Below are 18120 nucleotides of genomic sequence, written 5' to 3' on the forward strand. Positions count from 1 at the left end.
AATAAATATGCAGTTAATTAATTAATGTTTATCAATTATTAAATAAACAATGTTCAAAAATTGAATAATTCGGTTTCTTGCCGAATTCTAATGCATTTTTGAGGCGATTGTGAAAATCAGCTGACTTGTGTCACAATTGTCAAGTGTCATGTGTGGCCCAAATTCTAAAAAACTTTTGGAATGATTTTAAAAATATTTTTAGAATGTCTCGTGGCACACTTGGCATATTCCCTCTCCCAGAGCCCGATTCTAATCGTTGTGTCGTATGACGCCTTCAGGTATGACTTTTTCGACACAAAATCTGTGCCCCATATGAACAGATTGCGAAAATTGGGGACCTACTCTGACTATTTGATTAACGTATTCCCGACCAAAACGTTCCCAAATCACCATTCAATCGCCACGGGCTTGTACCCCGACATCCACGGGGTGGTGGGTAACAGTTACTTCAATAAATCAACAAATAGTGTGGTTCATATTAATTATGAAATGTTCCACTTTGATGAGAAAGTTGTCCCGATTTGGCGGCAAAACGAGGATGCGGGCAAGGGGAGGCACTCGGGGGTTGTGATGTGGCCAGGTGGTTGCTACCCCTATCAAGGGAAACAAGTGACGTATTGTAAAGATTACGACCACAATTTTGATTGGTTTAAGCGCGTTGATTTGGTAGGAAAATAATTTTTTTGGACAAAAGTCCTCAATTTGGCTATTTCCAGGTGATTGGGTGGATCAAAGACCCGAAAAAGCCGGCTAATTTAATAATGCTCTATTTTGATGAGCCAGACACTGATGGACACATTTACGGCATTAACTCGGATGTAGTCAATAAGTTGATAAATAAATTGGACAATATTACGCTTTATTTGCAAGTAAACACCCAAACATAGGTTTGTCATTGTCCTTAATAATGTTTTCAGCAACAACTTGAAAAAAATAATTTGACGGGTAAAGTCACAGTGGTGCATCTAAGTGACCATGGGATGTTAGATGTGAAACCACCTAATTTTATCAACGTGACGCAATATTTAACACCTGGCACGTACACATACGCTGGATCAACGCCAGTTTTGCAGTTTCATCCGAAAAAAGGTATTTTCTACCGTGATTCTGTATAAAAATGCGGTCAAGTGTGCTCTGGAAATTTCTTAAGGCAGGCAGTTGCGTCAAAATAGCAGAGGGCGCTAGTGTTGTTTAAAGTTTCAGTACAACTGACAAACTGACGCAGTTATAAACCTTTGACAAATGGGGTGTTCAGAACTATAACGAAATAAGTCCATAATAAATAAAAAAAAATCTATTCAATTTTTTTGTCTTCTTTAAGAATTTTTTCTTCTTTCTTAAGAGACTGGCAATGTTTTTTTCTTTTTTGCATTTGGTTCTTAAGTGATTTTCAAATTTATTTTTATTTCTATTTTTTTAAATATTTAAATCATTTTATCGTTTTTATATTTTCTATTAATTTTTCCTTGAAATTTATGTTGAATAGTTTCAAGCTTGCAGACTTCGCCTCCACATCTGTTTATTGTTATTTAATTTTATTCAATAAAAACCCTTTTTTATTTTTGTTTAATAAAAACCACCTCTCTAAAAATATTGTCTTTAAACAGTTAAATGAAATGTTAGATATTATTTATATTTTTTTATTACTTTATATTTAATATTAATTTGTAGACTTGTAGAGAAAAAAACGATTGATGGATTTATTTCATTACTGCACTGAATAAAATGTTCACAAATTTTCGGTGTTGTAACAAAATTGTTTAATAACCATTTTATTACAAAACCAATTACTGCATTTGAAAGATTGTGTTCAGGATGTGAAAAAATTCCTAATATCATATTTTAAAAAATCTGGAGCTACAAACTTATTTTGCTAACTTCTCCAGTTTTCATAACACTAAAAAATCCCTCCCTAACACAATGATAAATTATTATTTTTGAATTACTCAGTCTCTAGCAGTTTTTTTTCAGAAAAGCACAATTATATATTTTTAAACGGTGGTTAGTTAAAATGTCGTCAGATGGCGCCCAAATGTAAAATTTTCACAGCACTCTAGGCCCTTCACGCAACTCGCTTTTTATTATCATTTTATTCTGCAGGATTTGAGACTGAAGTTTATCAAAAGCTGAAAAATGCGTCCTCACAAGATCATTTTACAGTTTATAAAAAAGAGGAATTTTTACCACGATGGCACTACAAGGACAATCCTAGAAGCCCCCCGATTTTAGTTTTAGCAGAGGTTGGATACGGATTAGATGATTTAATAATTTCCGCAAAACAAAATGCGGAAAAGAATCATTACAAATGTATTTTTGTTGTATTTTATTTTTTGAATTGTGTTTATTGGGCGTTTATTTTAGTAACAAATCAGTCGACCTTTGGGGTTCACGGCTACGACTACACTGTCAAAGAAATGCGCCCCTTTTTCATGGCAAGGGGCCCGAAAATAAAAGTCAATCACAAGGTGCCCCCTTTTAACACTGTCGATTTGTTTAACTTCTTTTGTGCGATTCTGGAAATTGCGCCAACTAAAAATAACGGTTCGCTTGCAAATGTTGAAGATATTTTTGTTGGAACAAGTGGGTATTCACTGACGACTATTCTCACAATCACTGGTAGGTTTCTAACGTATTTTAATGCATGTAATGCTTTTTATTAACAACAACTTTTGCATTTTTCAGCGGGAGGTATAGTCGTTTCGTTGATTTTGATTAGTTGCGCGGCTGTTTTAACGTTAATGATGATCAAAAGACAGCAGAGTATTACCACAACTGCTGCGTTAAATAAGCGATTTCCTCAGACTTTTCAAACGAGTATTGAGGCACAACACTTGCTAGAACCAGAAGATGCGTAATTGATTTGTGTAGTAAATGACCAAAGATTCCTAGTTACGGAGGACTAAAACTAAGAGGCGAAACGATAAACAAAATCACTTAATTTTCCCTAGATAAAAAAGGATGTTTTAAATTAATTTTTATTCAGACGGTCTTAAGTTCCTAATAAACTACTAAAATTTTCACGAAAAACGGGAAAAAACACGTGGGTACAAGTGAAAGTAAGCAAAAAATTTTCAAAGGAATGTCAGAAGGGACTACACTTTTATCAACTGTATTTCAGTTAAGAGTTATTTACAACTACAATTCATTTTTTCTCAAATAATCTGATACTTTCTGAACCACAATTGGAAAAAGTGTAGTCTTTTGTTGACTGCACCCTTTCTTTAGTTTCTATACAAAGTTTCACGAATTACTTTGAATAATTTGCACTCCGTACTAAAATTTTTAAAGACACAAAAAAGTGTAAGTTTAAAATTAAAATGTGCTCATTTTTACTGGGAAGTTTAACTTTAAACCGCTGAAGTTCAATTTTCTAGAACTTTGTACCTTATAATAGTTATCTACTTGTTTGTTTGATTTGTTTGCCGTTTACCTCGTAATATTTTTAGTCCTCCTTGGTCCTATCTAATTTTTATAACCCATTGTGATTTACTGTGTGATGTGTCGAGGCGGGACCTTGACAGTTTTTCGTGGTCATAATTTAATTTACTACAGTTTAAAAGAATTGTATATTGTATGATTTATAAAAATAAGATAGGATAGGATTCAGTTTATGCTCAATTAATTAAGTTTTTTAACCGCCCATTAGTTTTTAAAAATCAAAATATTTCTTTTATTGTATTTAGCATTACTTAATAACTTTACCGACTTAAAAATTTCAAAAAGAGGTTGAACATTTCAAGGAGAATTAATATAATCATTAATCAGAGAGTTTTTGTGGTCACAATTTTTATTTAGTTTTTAAACATTAGATTGTTACGAGTTATTAGAATATTGTTGGTTTCTAGTCATTTAATAAAATGATATGGAAGAAATGTTAAAAAGACATTATTTTAGACAGAAAAATAATCAAAAAATTGAGGCTCTTTCTTGGTTATTTTTCTCTTATTTTAATACATAACACATTAAATTAAATTAGTATGTTGCGTTGATTTTGCGGATGAATCATTTTTTCGCTTATAAAAATGTAAATATCTGTATTAACCAAAAATCAAGAAACAAATAATTCCATTATTAGATTATTACATCTAATAATATGGGGATGTATACAAGACAATATTTTTTGGATCACTTCGTACATTATATTAAATAAAAAGGAAAGAATAAAAATTTAAAACTAGTCAAAAAATTATTATTTAAAGGAGCATTAAATATAGTTTATTTAAATTACTTCTAAATAAGTGAGATTCAGTATGAATGGTTTTTCGTCAGTTACCTGTCACTAGTTAATACTCGTTCTTTCTATTTTTTTTTCTGTACATTATACAAAAATTATATTTTTAAGGGAAGCTACTTCGAAAAATTACGGTTTTGTAGTGTTTTATACAACACAACAGTTCTTTTAAATACCACTTAAAATTATTATACAATTTGAAAATGAACCTGAACTTCGTACCTAAAAAATTCGACAAAGATTATTTTTGCAAATTGATCACATTCTATGGTAGTTTGCTTCTCACAGACGCAAATAGTTTAAGTAGAAAACTCCCCAAAGAGTAAAAACGATCTTATGTAAAACAGCTCAAATGTTATGATCTGCACACGTTAAAAATACGATTAAAAAGTTGGTGAAGAGAAGTTTTCCTACCACTGCATGAATTTGCCAATTTTGATTGTTCATATTTTTACATTAATGACAAATTACAGTCATAGTCAAGTTTGTTGTCATTGTGATATGGTTTAGTGGAAACGAAAGTATACTTAATTTTCTTTTTTTAGATTCAAGTAAAATAGTAGGTAGGGTATGAATTTGTATTTATGATATATTTGTTTATCAGAAGTTTTACTCTATGACGCCATCTGACCGCAACAATTTGAAAAAAAGCTGTACTTGCATGTACTAACAAATTGGCTGTTTGCCTGCTGCATATACGAATGTAGATAGCAAAAAATCCCTTTTTTGCCAACATAAAATAATTTTTTTCTCTTAAAGTCAATTCTATTTATAAAAAAGGGATTCCACTTCACATACGCATGCATGTGTCATTTTTGTAGCATACTTTATATAATTTCCGACTTTGATTTTATAGAAAAAACAAGCCACTAAACATAGAACCAAAGTGATCGTTTTTGCCAAAAAGGAAGTCTAAGTTTAGTATAGAAATATATACGTATGACTTTCCAATTAAATGTGTGTACATACATACAAATGCATGTAACTTTCTGTTGTAAATATTTTGGGTGATACTAGATTTAGTTATCTTTGGAATTGTTGAATATTGTGTAAAAATAAATGTTTCGTTTGTATTTGTTGTTTTATTAAAAAATGATAAAACGAGTTCAAGGTTTCAATAATTTAATATGAACTATGAAAATAATAAATACATCAAATAATTATATTAGACCAAACGCTAGAACTCGGAACTTTAACCAAGGAAAAAATTAATTGTCAAAACACAATTGATCATGTAGTTACGACATAATGAAGAAATCCAACAATCCTGTAATTTACGGTAAAGTTAACATAAGCAAGTATGTACATCGTGAATTTGATTTCTACCTATGTTACTTCCCACAAACATGGTAAGTATTTATACATACGTTGAAATTTAATTGTTTTCTTCTTCTTCATCCTGACGTCTAGACCGAGCTCTAGCGCCTCGGCGAATTTGATTTAAACAAGCTAACATTCTTATCATGAAGGCTGCAGGTACTGTTATGGTATCTCGGGTTTCTTCCAACATGATTGCATTACGGTTGATCAGCTACAATGGTCTTAATGTTACAAACCATACGATTTGACGACAGTCGATTAAAAAGTTGCGAAAGTGCTGCCATCAAGTGTTTTTTTTTGACATCTTAAAAACTATCGCTCGGAGACAAAATATCAAAACAGATTCAGAATCCTTGAATAATTTTGCATAAGAAAAGCTGAAGTATCAATTATCCGAGCTGTCTATGGTCAATAGAAAAAATTAAAAACACACATCTCTTACTCAAACTAATATTACATATTGAGGACCAAAACTTTGACCGATTTTTCAAAAACTGTTAGATATAGATGAAAAAAGACAGTTTCGGAATCCTAAGACAATTTTTTCCGCAGAAACACATACACTTAAATTGATTTTATTCTCCACTTTGGCAAAAAGAATTAATTTTTATAGTTTTTGACAAACTAAATTTTTCTCACATTTTGACCGATATCCCAAAAACTATCACTCGTAGACAAAATATCAAAACAGATTCAGAATTCTTGAATAATTTGGCGTAAGAAAAGCTGGAATATTAATTGTCTGAATAGTCTATGGTCAATAAAAACAATTAAAAACACATCTTTTACTCCAACTAATATTAGATCTTGAGGACCAAAACTTTGGCCAATTTCTCAAAAACTGCAAGCTTTAGAGGAAAAATAAGGACGGTTTCGGAATCCTTGGACAATTTCAAATCAGAAGCAGTTACATTTGAATTAGTTTGAGTCTCTATTTTGTCAAAAAAATATACATTTTTATAGATTTTCACAAACTAAATTTTAAGCAGTTCCTCATATTTTGATCGGTATCTTAAAAACTATCGCTCGTAGACAAAATATCAAAACAGATTCAGAATCCTTGAATAATTTTGCCTAAGAAAAGCTGGAATATTAATTGTCTGAACAGTCTAAGGTCAATAAAAACAATTAAAAACACATCATTTACTCCAACTAATATTACATCTTGAGAACCAAAACTTTCACTGATTTTTTAAAAACTGTAAGCTTTAGAGGAAAAATAAGGACAGTTTCGGAATCATTAGACAATTTTCCCTCAGAAACACTTAAACTTGAATTAATTTTATTCTCCATTTTGGCAAAAAGAATTAATTTTTATAGTTTTTGACAAACTATATTTTAACCAGTTCTTCACATTTTGACCGATATCCTAAAAACTATCGTTCGTAGACAAAATATCAAAACAGATTCAGAATCCTTGAATAATTTTGCGTAAGAAAAGCTGAAATATTAATTGTCTGAACAGTCTAAGGTCAATAAAAACAATTAAAAATACATCTTTTACTCCAACTAATATTACATCTTGAGGACTAAAACTTTCACCGATTTTTCAAAAACTGTAAGCTTTAGAGGAAAAGTAAGATCATTTTCGGAATTCTCAGACAATTTTCCGTCAGAAACACTTACGCTTGAATTGGTGTGATTCTCTACTTAGCCAAAAAGAATTAATTATTATAATTTTCGACAAACTAGATTTTAACCAGATCCTTAAACTTTGACTGATATCTTAAAAACTATCGCTGGTAGGCAAAATATCAAAACAAATTCAAAATCTTTGACTAATTTTGCATAAGAAAAGCTGGAATATCAATTGTCTGAACTGTCTAAAATCAGTAGAAAAAATTAAAAGCTCACATCTCTCACTCCAACTAAAATCATATTTTGAGGACCAAAACTTTGACCGATTTCTCAAAAACTGTAAGCTTTAGAGGAAAAATAAGGACAGTTTCGGAATCCTTAGACAATTTTCCGTCAGAAACATTTACACTTAAATTGATGTGATTCTCTACTTAGCCAAAACAAAAATAATTTTTATAATTTTTGACAAACTAGATTTTAACCAGTTCTTTGACTGATATCTTAAAAACTATCGCTCGTAGACTAAATATCAAAACAGATTCAGAATCCTTGAATAATTTTGCTTAATACAAGCTACAGTTTCGACTGTCGGAACTGTCTAAGGTCAACAGAAAAAAATAAAAACACACAGCTCCAACTAATATTACATCTTGAGGACCAAAACTTTCTCAAAAACTGTTAGCTTTAAGCGAAAAATAAAGGCAGTTTTAAAAACCTTAGACAATTTTCCGTCAGGAACACTTACACTTGAATTGGTTTTATTCTAAACTTTGACAAAAAAAATATTCTTATAGTTTTTGACAAACTAAATTTTAACCAGTTACTTACATTTTGACAGATATCTTAGAAATCATTGTTCACAAATAAAATATGAAAACAGATTCAAAATCCTTAACTAATTTTGCATAAGAAAAGCTGGAGTATCAATTGTCGGAACTGTCTAAGGTCAATGGAAAAAATTAAAAACACACATCTTTAACTTCAACTAATATTACAACTTGAGGACCAAAACTTTTATCTATTATTTAAAAACTGTTAGTTCTAGATGAATAATAATGACGGTTTTAGAATTGTCAGATAATCCTGTAAGAGGTATTAAGTGTATGAACTTTCTAACTTCAATGAAAAAATTAAAAGCATCTCTTACTCTAACAAACTAACTGTTGTGGATGAGATATCAAAACAGTTGCGGAAAAAATAAGTTACATTATTTTTTACTTCTTTTGAACAAAACATGTTATATACTTTCGCTTTTATTGTCAGGTTGGCAAAAATTAAGTAACACAAAAAATCAAGATATCCATTTAATCACTGTTAAAAAACAGGTAATGGCAGTACCTTTTATCAACCACTATTTTGGTTACTTACATCTTCAGCCATCTTGACGTTAAAACCTGGCTCTTCTAAAATAGGAGCCCATAATTTAACATCATGATCTATTCCACTAGTGGCAAGAAGTGGCAAAGTAGGGTGAGGTTGTAAACAATTGACCACATGTTGATCAGCTTGTAGCAACATTTTTAATTTTGTGGTGTTTTTGTCCCAAATAAATACGTGACCACAGTCTGAGCCCGACATCACGTAGTCATTGCCCCAAAATGTAGCTTCTTTTATCATAGTTCTGAAAATAACTTTATGTAATACTTAAAATAATCAACTCAATTGCAAAACCACTGTGATTAGAAAATATGTAAATAATTCATAGTATTTCTGTCTATTACTTACCGAGCATTTCTGTGTCCTACGTACTTATATTTCATTTCCGCTTCGTATGTATTTACGGTATCAGTCTTTTGTGGTAACGACGAATCAGGATATTCATCGTCATAATCATCGAACTCGGCATCAGAGCTCTAAAATAACATTTATCGAATCTGTTTTTCTGGACAAAGATAAATGTAATTATTACTGCGCCGTCATCAGCCAGTCCACTTGGACTTCTCATCGATGTATGTTCACTTTGTGACGTTGAAGGCACCGCTGAGGCATCATTTTGTGAATTATCGAAATTTCCACGATTAAATTCATCACCAACTCTTAAACTGATCGTAGCATTGGCTGTGCTTTGCTGAGAATACCTGAGGCTGACTGAAGGTTCAGAACCATGTTGTTCTATAAAGCCGTCCCTTAAGTTACGCAACGTTGTTAGGTGACTGTACAGACTTGTAACGCATGCAGAAGTTTCACTTTGTCTTTCTTCAGCGTTACTTGTGGACGCAGACGGCTCTTGGTCTTGCCTAAAACATGTTTTTTTACTAAATACTAAGCCAGGGTCCATTATTTTTTTTTGTAAAATTTTTTTCGGCAACTAATGTTCAAAAAAAGTTGTATGAGGTATTTAAGAGTATTTGAAGACTATACCGGATTGTACGAAATTTATTTATTTATTTACAGAGACAAACAGCTCTATCATACATAAAATAAAAAAGGCTTGGACTTTGAATAAAGTAGTTGACCGAGTTATAACAAAAAAAAAATGGGACCGCTGTCACTTTAGCTAGGCTCTGCTAGTGGTAATTTTTTCTCATTTTGCTTTTTGTTGGAACAATAGTCTTTAAAATTTACACAATCAGAATTTAGGCAAGAATTGGAACGAATGTTTTTGTGGATGTTATCTTCAATTTTTTTCACTGCAATTTGCACTAGTTTATCAATCACACGAAAAAAGCTACCTTCTCTAATTATAAATCCAAATAATTAAAAGATAGTGATGGTAGTAGGAAAAATTAAAATTGAAATCTTCAAAGTAAAATTTTTGGCAGCGAAATAGCGACTTTGCGTTGACTTTGTGAGCATTTTTTTGCGAAATTTGTTCGCTCAAACATCACTTAACACAGTCAAATATTGCTTTTTTGTTTCCTTTTTGAAAATCCAACCATTCTTTTTGAGTGATAGTCACTTGTTTTGGCAGATTTATTAAAATATGATTAAACTTTGCTCAAGTTAGCTGAAAACAACTATTTATACGAAAAATGTTTAAAAAATTTTGTTTTTGAAAATTAATTAACTGGGGCTGTCTAAAGGCTGTTTTTGTGTAGTAACAATATTTTTGTTAAAATCGGAATTTCTTAAAAAAAACAACTAACTAACTAAACTGACAAATCGCTTAATTAGAGAAAAATTAAGTAATTTTAGCCTTTGTTCAACGTTTTTGAGCAAAAACTCGGTGACATTCTATAGTTATAAATATATTTATTCCTTTATTTTTCCATTTTCGAGCATTTTAACATATTTTTGAACTAAAAATTCATATATTTATCAAAATTTCGTCATATCAAAGAAAATAACTTCCTATTTAGGTCCAAAGTTATGTAATTTATGATTTTTTTCCGCAAGATTTCATTAAAAATGGGGATAAACTTATAACCATAGACAGGTAATGACATCATTTTTTTATTTTTTGGTTGCTTAAGCTAAAAAAAACATGCAATTATCGCAAAAATTGGTAAAAAATTACCAAACTTTTTAAATGGCAGTTTCGATAATTATCTTTTTTTTAATACATTGTTGAGTTCATATTTATTCCTTTATTTTTCCATTTTCGAGCATTTTACCATATTTTTGAACTAAAAATTCATATATTTATCAAAATTTCGTCATATCAAAGAAAATATCTTCCTGTTTAGGTCCAAAGATATGTAATTTATGATTTTTTTCCGCAAGATTTTATTAAAAATGGGGATAAACTTATAACTATAGACAGGTAATGACTTCATTTTTTATTTTTTGGTTGCTTAAGCTAAAAAAACATGCAATTATCGCAAGATTTGGTAAAAAATTACCAAACTTTTTAAATGGCATTTTCGATAATTAACTTTTTTTAAAAACATTGTTGAGTTCATATTTATTCCTTTATTTTTCCATTTTCGAGCATTTTACCATATTTTTGAACTAAAAATTCATATATTTATCAAAATTTCGTCATATCAAAGAAAATAACTTCCTGTTTAGGTCCAAAGATATGTAATTTATGATTTTTTTCCGCAAGATTTTATTAAAAATGGGGATAAACTGATAACTATAGACAGGTAATGACTTCATTTTTTATTTTTTGGTTGCTTAAGCTAAAAAAACATGCAATTATCGCAAGATTTGGTAAAAAATTACCAAACTTTTTAAATGGCAGTTTCGATAATTAACTTTTTTTTAAAAAATTGTTGAGTTCATATTTATTCCTTTATTTTTCCATTTTCGAGCATTTTACCATATTTTTGAACTAAAAATTCATATATTTATCAAAATTTCGTCATATCAAAGAAAATAACTTCCTATTTAGGTCCAAAGTTATGTAATTTATGATTGTTTTCCGCAAGATTTTATTAAAAATAAGGATAAACTTATAACCATAGACAGGTAATGACTTCATTTTTTTATTTTTTGGTTGCTTAAGCTAAAAAAGCATGCAATTATCGCAAAATTTGGTAAAAAATTACCAAACTTTTTAAATGGCAGTTTCGATAATTAACTTTTATTTAATACATTGTTGAGTTCATATTTATTCCTTTATTTTTCCATTTTCGAGCATTTTAACATATCTTTGAACTAAAAATTCATATATTTATCAAAATTTCGTCAAATCAAAGAAAATAACTTCCTATTTAGGTCCAAAGTTATGTAATTTATGATTTTTTTCCGCAAGATTTTATTGAAAATGGGGATAAACTTATAACCATAGACAAGTAATGACTTATTTTTTTTATTTTTTGGTTGCTTAAGCTAAAAAAACATGCAATTATCGCAAAATTTGGTAAAAAATTACCAAACTTTTTAAATGACAGTTTCGATAATTAACTTTTTTTTTAATACATTGTTGAGTTAAAAATCTATTCGTTTCTATTGAGATTTCGTTACATCAAGTCACACAAATACCTAATTAAATGCAAAATTACCTAATTTTTGCTTTTGTGTGAAAATTCGAACGATGATTACACGATATACTGGTCAGTAAGGAGTTAAAAGCCTTATAATTGACGGTGAGTCTGTAAGGTTAGAAGGTTACTGTCAAAAAAATTACTGTTTTATTCCGAATAAAATTGTTCCTTATTCTTTTTTTCTATCGCAAATCACGCAAGTTGCCTCAAAAATTTCTTGTTCCTTATTGATTTGTATTAATTATTTAAAAACTCTGTAAAAAGCAAATTTAGCGTGCCCTAAAATTATATAGACTTTTATTTAATTATTTACACTTTTTTGGACATTTGTATCATCATAAAAAAACGTTAAATTTATCATTTTTGAATATTTTAAAACCGTGTTTAGTTATTTGTAAAATGAAGTTTAGATTTTTTTGTTGCTTGTAAATTTCTAAAAAAGAATTTAAAAAACCCAATTTTGTTTTAATAAATGGAGAAGAATTTAATTCTGAATTGATCTCTGTTGAATGTTAACAATCCGTTTTCTTCGTAGATTTTGCAAAAACTATGATGAAAAATAAAACTCCAGCTTTCCAAGTCGTTTACTGAGTTAATTTTTGAACCACCCTTGTAGTCCTTGTACAAAACTTTTCGTGTCCTTGTCGTAATAAGGCTCTGCCTTTTATTTTTATTTTGACTTTAGATCCCTTAGCAATTGTTTTAATTTATATTAGATTCCGGTCTGTAGCGAATTCAGCGGATGCGAATAATATTTCAGTCTATTTTGCTTTTTAAACTTATTTATGTAGTAGCGAGATTAAATAAAAATTTATTCAATCTTTGTTGTTATGCATCTGCGATTTTTTTTTAATTTAGATGTTTTTTACTTTTTCAGACAAAATTACAACATTCAAAATAGTTTGTTTTTGAACTAGCGGTTAGTCGTACAATCTGTCATCTAATAATTTTTATTAATTTTGCTAAAATTAAGAACTACTGCTTCATTTTCTACAATGTCATTATGTACTAAAATTGTCTACGATTTATTTTTTTGCTAGCCTTTGTTTAGATTTGCTAACCAATCTTAACCTGGAGAAAATATTTCACATATTTCCAGGAAATTATTTATTTGAGTTCATCCGTTTTGCATTAAACCAAAAAATCCTTTCCAGTCATACAAAATTAAAGATGAATTATAACATTATTAATTAAACCAATTTTTCTCATTGAATTTTTTTGCAATAATCTTAGGATTTGCGACACTTTAAAACTAAAAAGCTAAACCTATGCAAATTAAATTTTGAAAAATATAAAATGAATAAATTGTGACTGGTTTCATTTTTTTTCTATTGTTCTCATCATGTTACCTGCTTGTTGTGGCAACTTCCTCTGCCTCTGTTTGAACACTTTGCTCTCCTTCCGCTTCATTCTGACTCTGTTCCACCGGCTGTTCTGCGTTCTCTTCCGGAGCAGACGAATTACTTTGTCTTTCACCTAAAATATTTCTTTGCGACGTTTCATTCGGATCAAGTGAATCCTCTCCTCCTGCACTCAAAGCCGCTCTTGTCATTGGATCATTCAACATTTGTGAGAGAACATCGGTCATACGCTGCATCAAAGTGGCGTGTAATTGTGGTCTCGCTTGACCAATACCTTGAAAAATGTTAAAACTTTGCACCAACTTCTTTTAAATTTCCACTTACTGACAGTTGTCGTTGTGTCTCTTTCTGGACGTGCATCTGGTCCAGTATCAGACCAATCTCCTCTTAAACGTAATCTTCGCACATGAGGTGGCGAATTATTGACACGTTCTCGTTGGCCTGCTAACATTTTAACTTTCTCCCAAGGAGACGCTTTAATGGGTTTTTTTAATTCAGCTAGCTGATTCTCCTTTAGAAAGAGTTGAGCAGTTTAAACAATAAACACTTAGTATTGCATTTTTTTATCACATTACCTGTATCCTAAATAGATACAGATAATCAGATGAGTAACTGACTAGCATATCTTGACCGTCATGACTGTAGCTGAGTGAAGTTATTCTGTATCTTCGGTCTTCCAGATTTGGGGCGATGAAACTACAGAATGGTCGAGCCTTTAAATGATCTAAATAAAAACAAAAATTAGAAATAAAATTGTATTTTGAGTGTGCTGTAATCCATTCAATATGTTTTTGTGTAAGTACTCGTAGTGGCTTTGATGTGTTTTTTTGACAAATTGTTTCAACTGACTAATTTTCATAAATTCTTAGCTTTTTAGAATCGAAAACTCATAAAATGAAGCCAAAAATGAATTTATTTTTTGACTTATTCCCGCGCCAAACCCCTTTTTAACGCCATCAGAAACGTAATTTTTTCTATATTTTTTTATTGAACCTGTAGTTGACGTGCAAAAACAGTCTTTTTATGACACAGACCTACCACATTTCATAAAATGTCAAAAATAAACAAAAAAAATAGGAAATGTGACCAATACGGCATTATTTATATTTTTCTAAGATTATTTAAAAAAAAACAGAAGGAAAAATCATTACATGAAGTCTAAAAACATATTATTTTTTGTTTTTTTCGAACATTTTGTACGTTTTGTTGTCAGATATAATTACTTTGCAAATTAATAAAAAATAAGCAATGAAATTAAAATCTTTGGAAGGATTTCACAAAAACTAGATTAAAAAATTACTAAATTACGTCAAAAATAATGCATTTTAAAGTTTTTAGTAAGAGACACAATGATATTTAACAAAATTGAGTCAAAAATAAATCATTAAATCACTAAAGTAAGTCAAAAGTTGCGTAATTTCTGTTTTTTTTTTCGAAAGTGCAAGCACATTTTAGAGCTAAAAACTCCCACTTTTTACTCCACTTTTGGTAAGATTTTGCTAAACCAAGCCAATAAGTAAAACTAGATTGCAAAAGAAATAATTTTGCATTTTGCAGTCGAAAAAGTGCTGGATTAAGTCAATAAAAAGGTGTTATTTTTGTCTCTTAGATCGTTATCTAAGCACATTTTTTATAAGAACGCCAGTTTTATTGAAAATTTAATAAATAAAGGATATAAAAACATCGTTTGAATGTTTTACAACAAAAAATCGCAAAATTAGGTCGAAAAAGATAATTTTTGCACATTTAGCACATTTTTCTAACTAAAACGCAATTAGTTCACAAACTGTTGCTAAAAATAAGCCAGAGAATTAATGAATTTAGTCCAATACCTTTTCTAGACGTTTAAGGACTTTTTAAGCAACACTAAAATTTTTTGCAAAATTTTACAAAAACCGGACTAAGAAATCAGTAAAAAATTCGTAAATCAAAAATAACATAATTTTTTAATTTCATGACGAAATGCACCTCATATTGTTTTTAGGCAGCAACATAATGAGTTAACAAAATTTTCACAAAAATAAGTCAAAAAACACCAAATTGAAAATGACTTTATTTGCAATTTCCAAGACTATTTTTTTTTCAGTCGTTTCAAAAATTTATTCAAAATTGGCCGAAAAAATACCAAATTAAGTTGCCAAAGGGATTTTTTCTAAAGTTGTAGGCATGATTTTGAGTTAAAAACGCAGACATAAAAACACCAAAAATTATTCGATCTACACAGCTGTTATTTTGCACATTTTGCAGTGAAATTTCTTCAAAAATAAGTCGAAAAATCACCAATTATTGTTATTACTGCCGTTTTCCACCACATAAACACGTTTCAAAGCTAAATATTCAGTCCTTCAATTTCAAATTTTACTAAAATCGTACCGAAAAAACAAAACTATATAAAAACAAATTACTTTTTCCAGAATTTTGGCACAATAACTACAAAATTTTGGCGAAAATTAGGTGAAAAATTATTAAATTAAAAAAGGTAAACGACAATTTCTCTCTGAAATAAACATAATTTTTTATAGAAATTTCGTTGACTGACGGAAACAATTACTAAATTTGTTTAAACATGACATTTCCTTTTTTTAATCGATTTAGTACGTTTATCAGCCAAACATGCAATTATTTTGTAAAAAATCGTCAAAAATCGCAGCATTGGGTTTAAATTCCTGTTATTTTACCTTCCTCGAACGCTTATGCGTGTATTTAAGCAAGAAAAACACCAAAAGCAAATCACCAATTTGGTTTAAAATGAAAATATTCTAAAGATATTTTTTGAGGGTATGTAATTATGTATGCTATCAAGACGTTATAAAAAAAATCTGAACATTAGATCAAAAATTATATAACTTTTGTCAGTGTTTAGGCACCTTTTTGGATTAAAAAGTTACGACATCTCAAAACCGATCAACGAACACAAAATTAGATTAAATTTTTACCCTAAAAATGGAAAAAATCTAAAAAGTAGGTCAAAGATGACAAAAATTAGTTAAAAACTCATTATTTTTTTGGCTAAATCAAGTCTAAAAATTATTAAACCATGACATTGTTTTGCATTTTTTTAGACTTTTAGTACCTTCTTAAGCTAAACTATTTTATTAATTCGCAAAATTTCCCAAAATCAGCCAAAAAAGTGCCAAATTAAATGTCAAAAATCTCATAATTTTTGCATTTGTTGAGCGGTTAGGAACGTCTTTGAGTAAAGAAGTAATTTTTTGAGAAGCACTAGAACCTAGCGACATTAAATTAGGTAAAAAATGGACATATTTCTGTACATTTGGCAGTCAGGAGCTTAATAATAATAATATTCCAAAATTTTCTTTAATAAATCAATAATTAGACTAAAAATGATATTACTTGCAAAGTTTTTCCAGTAGAAACCGAATTATTTAGAAGAATTGTGTCACAAATAATCCAAAACATCATAAATAGCACAATTTGTTTTTTTTTTAATTTTTAAAGAGGAGACTTCGCTAAAACAGGTAAAAAAATCACAATTTTTTTTTTATTTAATTTTGGGGAAAATTAGCATATACCGAGCTAAAATACAGATTTCCATACCCAAGTCTTATACAAAAACAATGTGAATGCATTGTAGACAAAAACTCACCCTCGAGTTGAGTACTAAGACAACGTCTGTCATAAATACGCACTGTTGAATCAGCGCATCCAACTGCAAGCTGATGAGGTGCAGTTGGACTTATTGCAAGAGCTGTAACAGCTCTCTGACACTTAATTAAAATATCTTCTTTACAACGCGGTTTTCGGCAACTTAAACCAACAATTACTTAAAGCAAACAACAAAAAACTTAATACCTTGTCTTTGTCCTCAAATCAAACCAACGCACTGTGCCATCCTCCCCACAACTGAGAAACGTATTGGGATCATTTGGGATGGTAATCACCTCATAAGTGGTTCCTGCATGGCAACTGAACTGGTTGTAGTAAGTATTTTTGGTGTTTTCGAGATCTGGCCAAAGATTATTTCAGCAAACAAAAAATCAAGTCAGATATTTTACTCACCTGTGTGTAAGATGATTCCATCGCCTGAACACGAAACGATCTGTTTATCAGAAGAGCATGGCAAGAACTTAGCACTAAAGATGTTCGCATGGTGGCTGGTGCAATAATTGGTTTCAACTTTGTATGTGTGCCCATTTGTTATGATTAAATGCTGGTCGTCTGAACCCGACAAAATATACTCTCCTGTGCTGTTCCAACAAATGGTGTTGACGCAGCCTTGATGGATTTCTAACTTCTTGAGCAAACCTAGTCTCTGTATAAGATCACCGTCGTCTGAACACAAAAACTGTTACAACACTATGCCTACAAGCACCGTCACCCACCTTTAGCATTAGTTGATAATTTGAAAAAATTGTTTTTATAAGAAAGGTTGTATAAGTCCCGAAATATCGATTTAGGTCTATTATCCATAATTAAGTTATTTAAATTATCACAGCAACTTGCCCCAAGATCACCAAAGTGGACTAAAAATAAACTTCTTGCCATACATGTTCCGTCCGTTGGGTTGAGGGGGCCATAAAGCGCAGCACTAATTGGAAATTAATTTACAAAGCATTCCACCGAAACAGATGCAACAAATAAATAATTATTTAATTAATTTCACAATTTTTTACTGTCAAAAGTGAACTTATCGAAATGTCAAAATGGGAAGTGTTTATGATTCCAAAAAGAATGAAAATTAATTAATTATTACACAAAGAAAAAATAAATTATAAACATTTACAGGTGCATCGCTGTA

General features: G+C 30.1%; 2 protein-coding genes across 4 annotated transcripts; one reads left to right on the plus strand and one right to left on the minus strand.

Annotated features, from left to right (window-relative positions):
• Positions 1-50: 50 nt before the first annotated feature.
• LOC658907 (ectonucleotide pyrophosphatase/phosphodiesterase family member 5) lies at positions 51-5304 on the plus strand. 2 transcript variants are annotated; one of them, XM_008198876.3, is made up of 6 exons: positions 51-666; positions 717-869; positions 918-1089; positions 2101-2307; positions 2362-2616; positions 2683-5304. In XM_008198876.3, the coding sequence occupies exons 1-6, from the start codon at positions 181-183 to the stop codon at positions 2853-2855; spliced, it is 1446 nt and encodes a 481-aa protein (XP_008197098.1). In that variant the 5' UTR covers positions 51-180; the 3' UTR covers positions 2856-5304. The 2 variants fall into 2 exon arrangements, with proteins under 2 accessions (XP_008197098.1, XP_015833868.1); XM_015978382.2 differs by having other exon boundaries at positions 5088-5304.
• Positions 5305-5336: 32 nt separating this feature from the next.
• On the minus strand, positions 5337-18013 carry LOC658980 (DDB1- and CUL4-associated factor 6). 2 transcript variants are annotated; one of them, XM_064354687.1, is made up of 12 exons: positions 17705-18013; positions 17382-17654; positions 17175-17328; positions 16969-17129; positions 13937-14085; positions 13686-13872; positions 13350-13635; positions 9039-9366; positions 8855-8982; positions 8498-8750; positions 5599-5762; positions 5337-5498 (listed from the first exon to the last, which is right to left on the minus strand). In XM_064354687.1, exons 1-11 carry the CDS (start codon positions 17865-17867, stop codon positions 5607-5609), a joined length of 2238 nt encoding a protein of 745 aa, XP_064210757.1. In that variant the 5' UTR covers positions 17868-18013; the 3' UTR covers positions 5337-5498; positions 5599-5606. The 2 variants fall into 2 exon arrangements, with proteins under 2 accessions (XP_064210757.1, XP_064210754.1); XM_064354684.1 differs by having other exon boundaries at positions 5337-5762.
• Between the last annotated feature and the right edge of the window lie 107 nt (positions 18014-18120).

Source organism: Tribolium castaneum, chromosome 1 (assembly GCF_031307605.1).
Source record: "Tribolium castaneum strain GA2 chromosome 1, icTriCast1.1, whole genome shotgun sequence".
Taxonomy (NCBI): Eukaryota; Metazoa; Arthropoda; class Insecta; order Coleoptera; family Tenebrionidae; genus Tribolium; species Tribolium castaneum.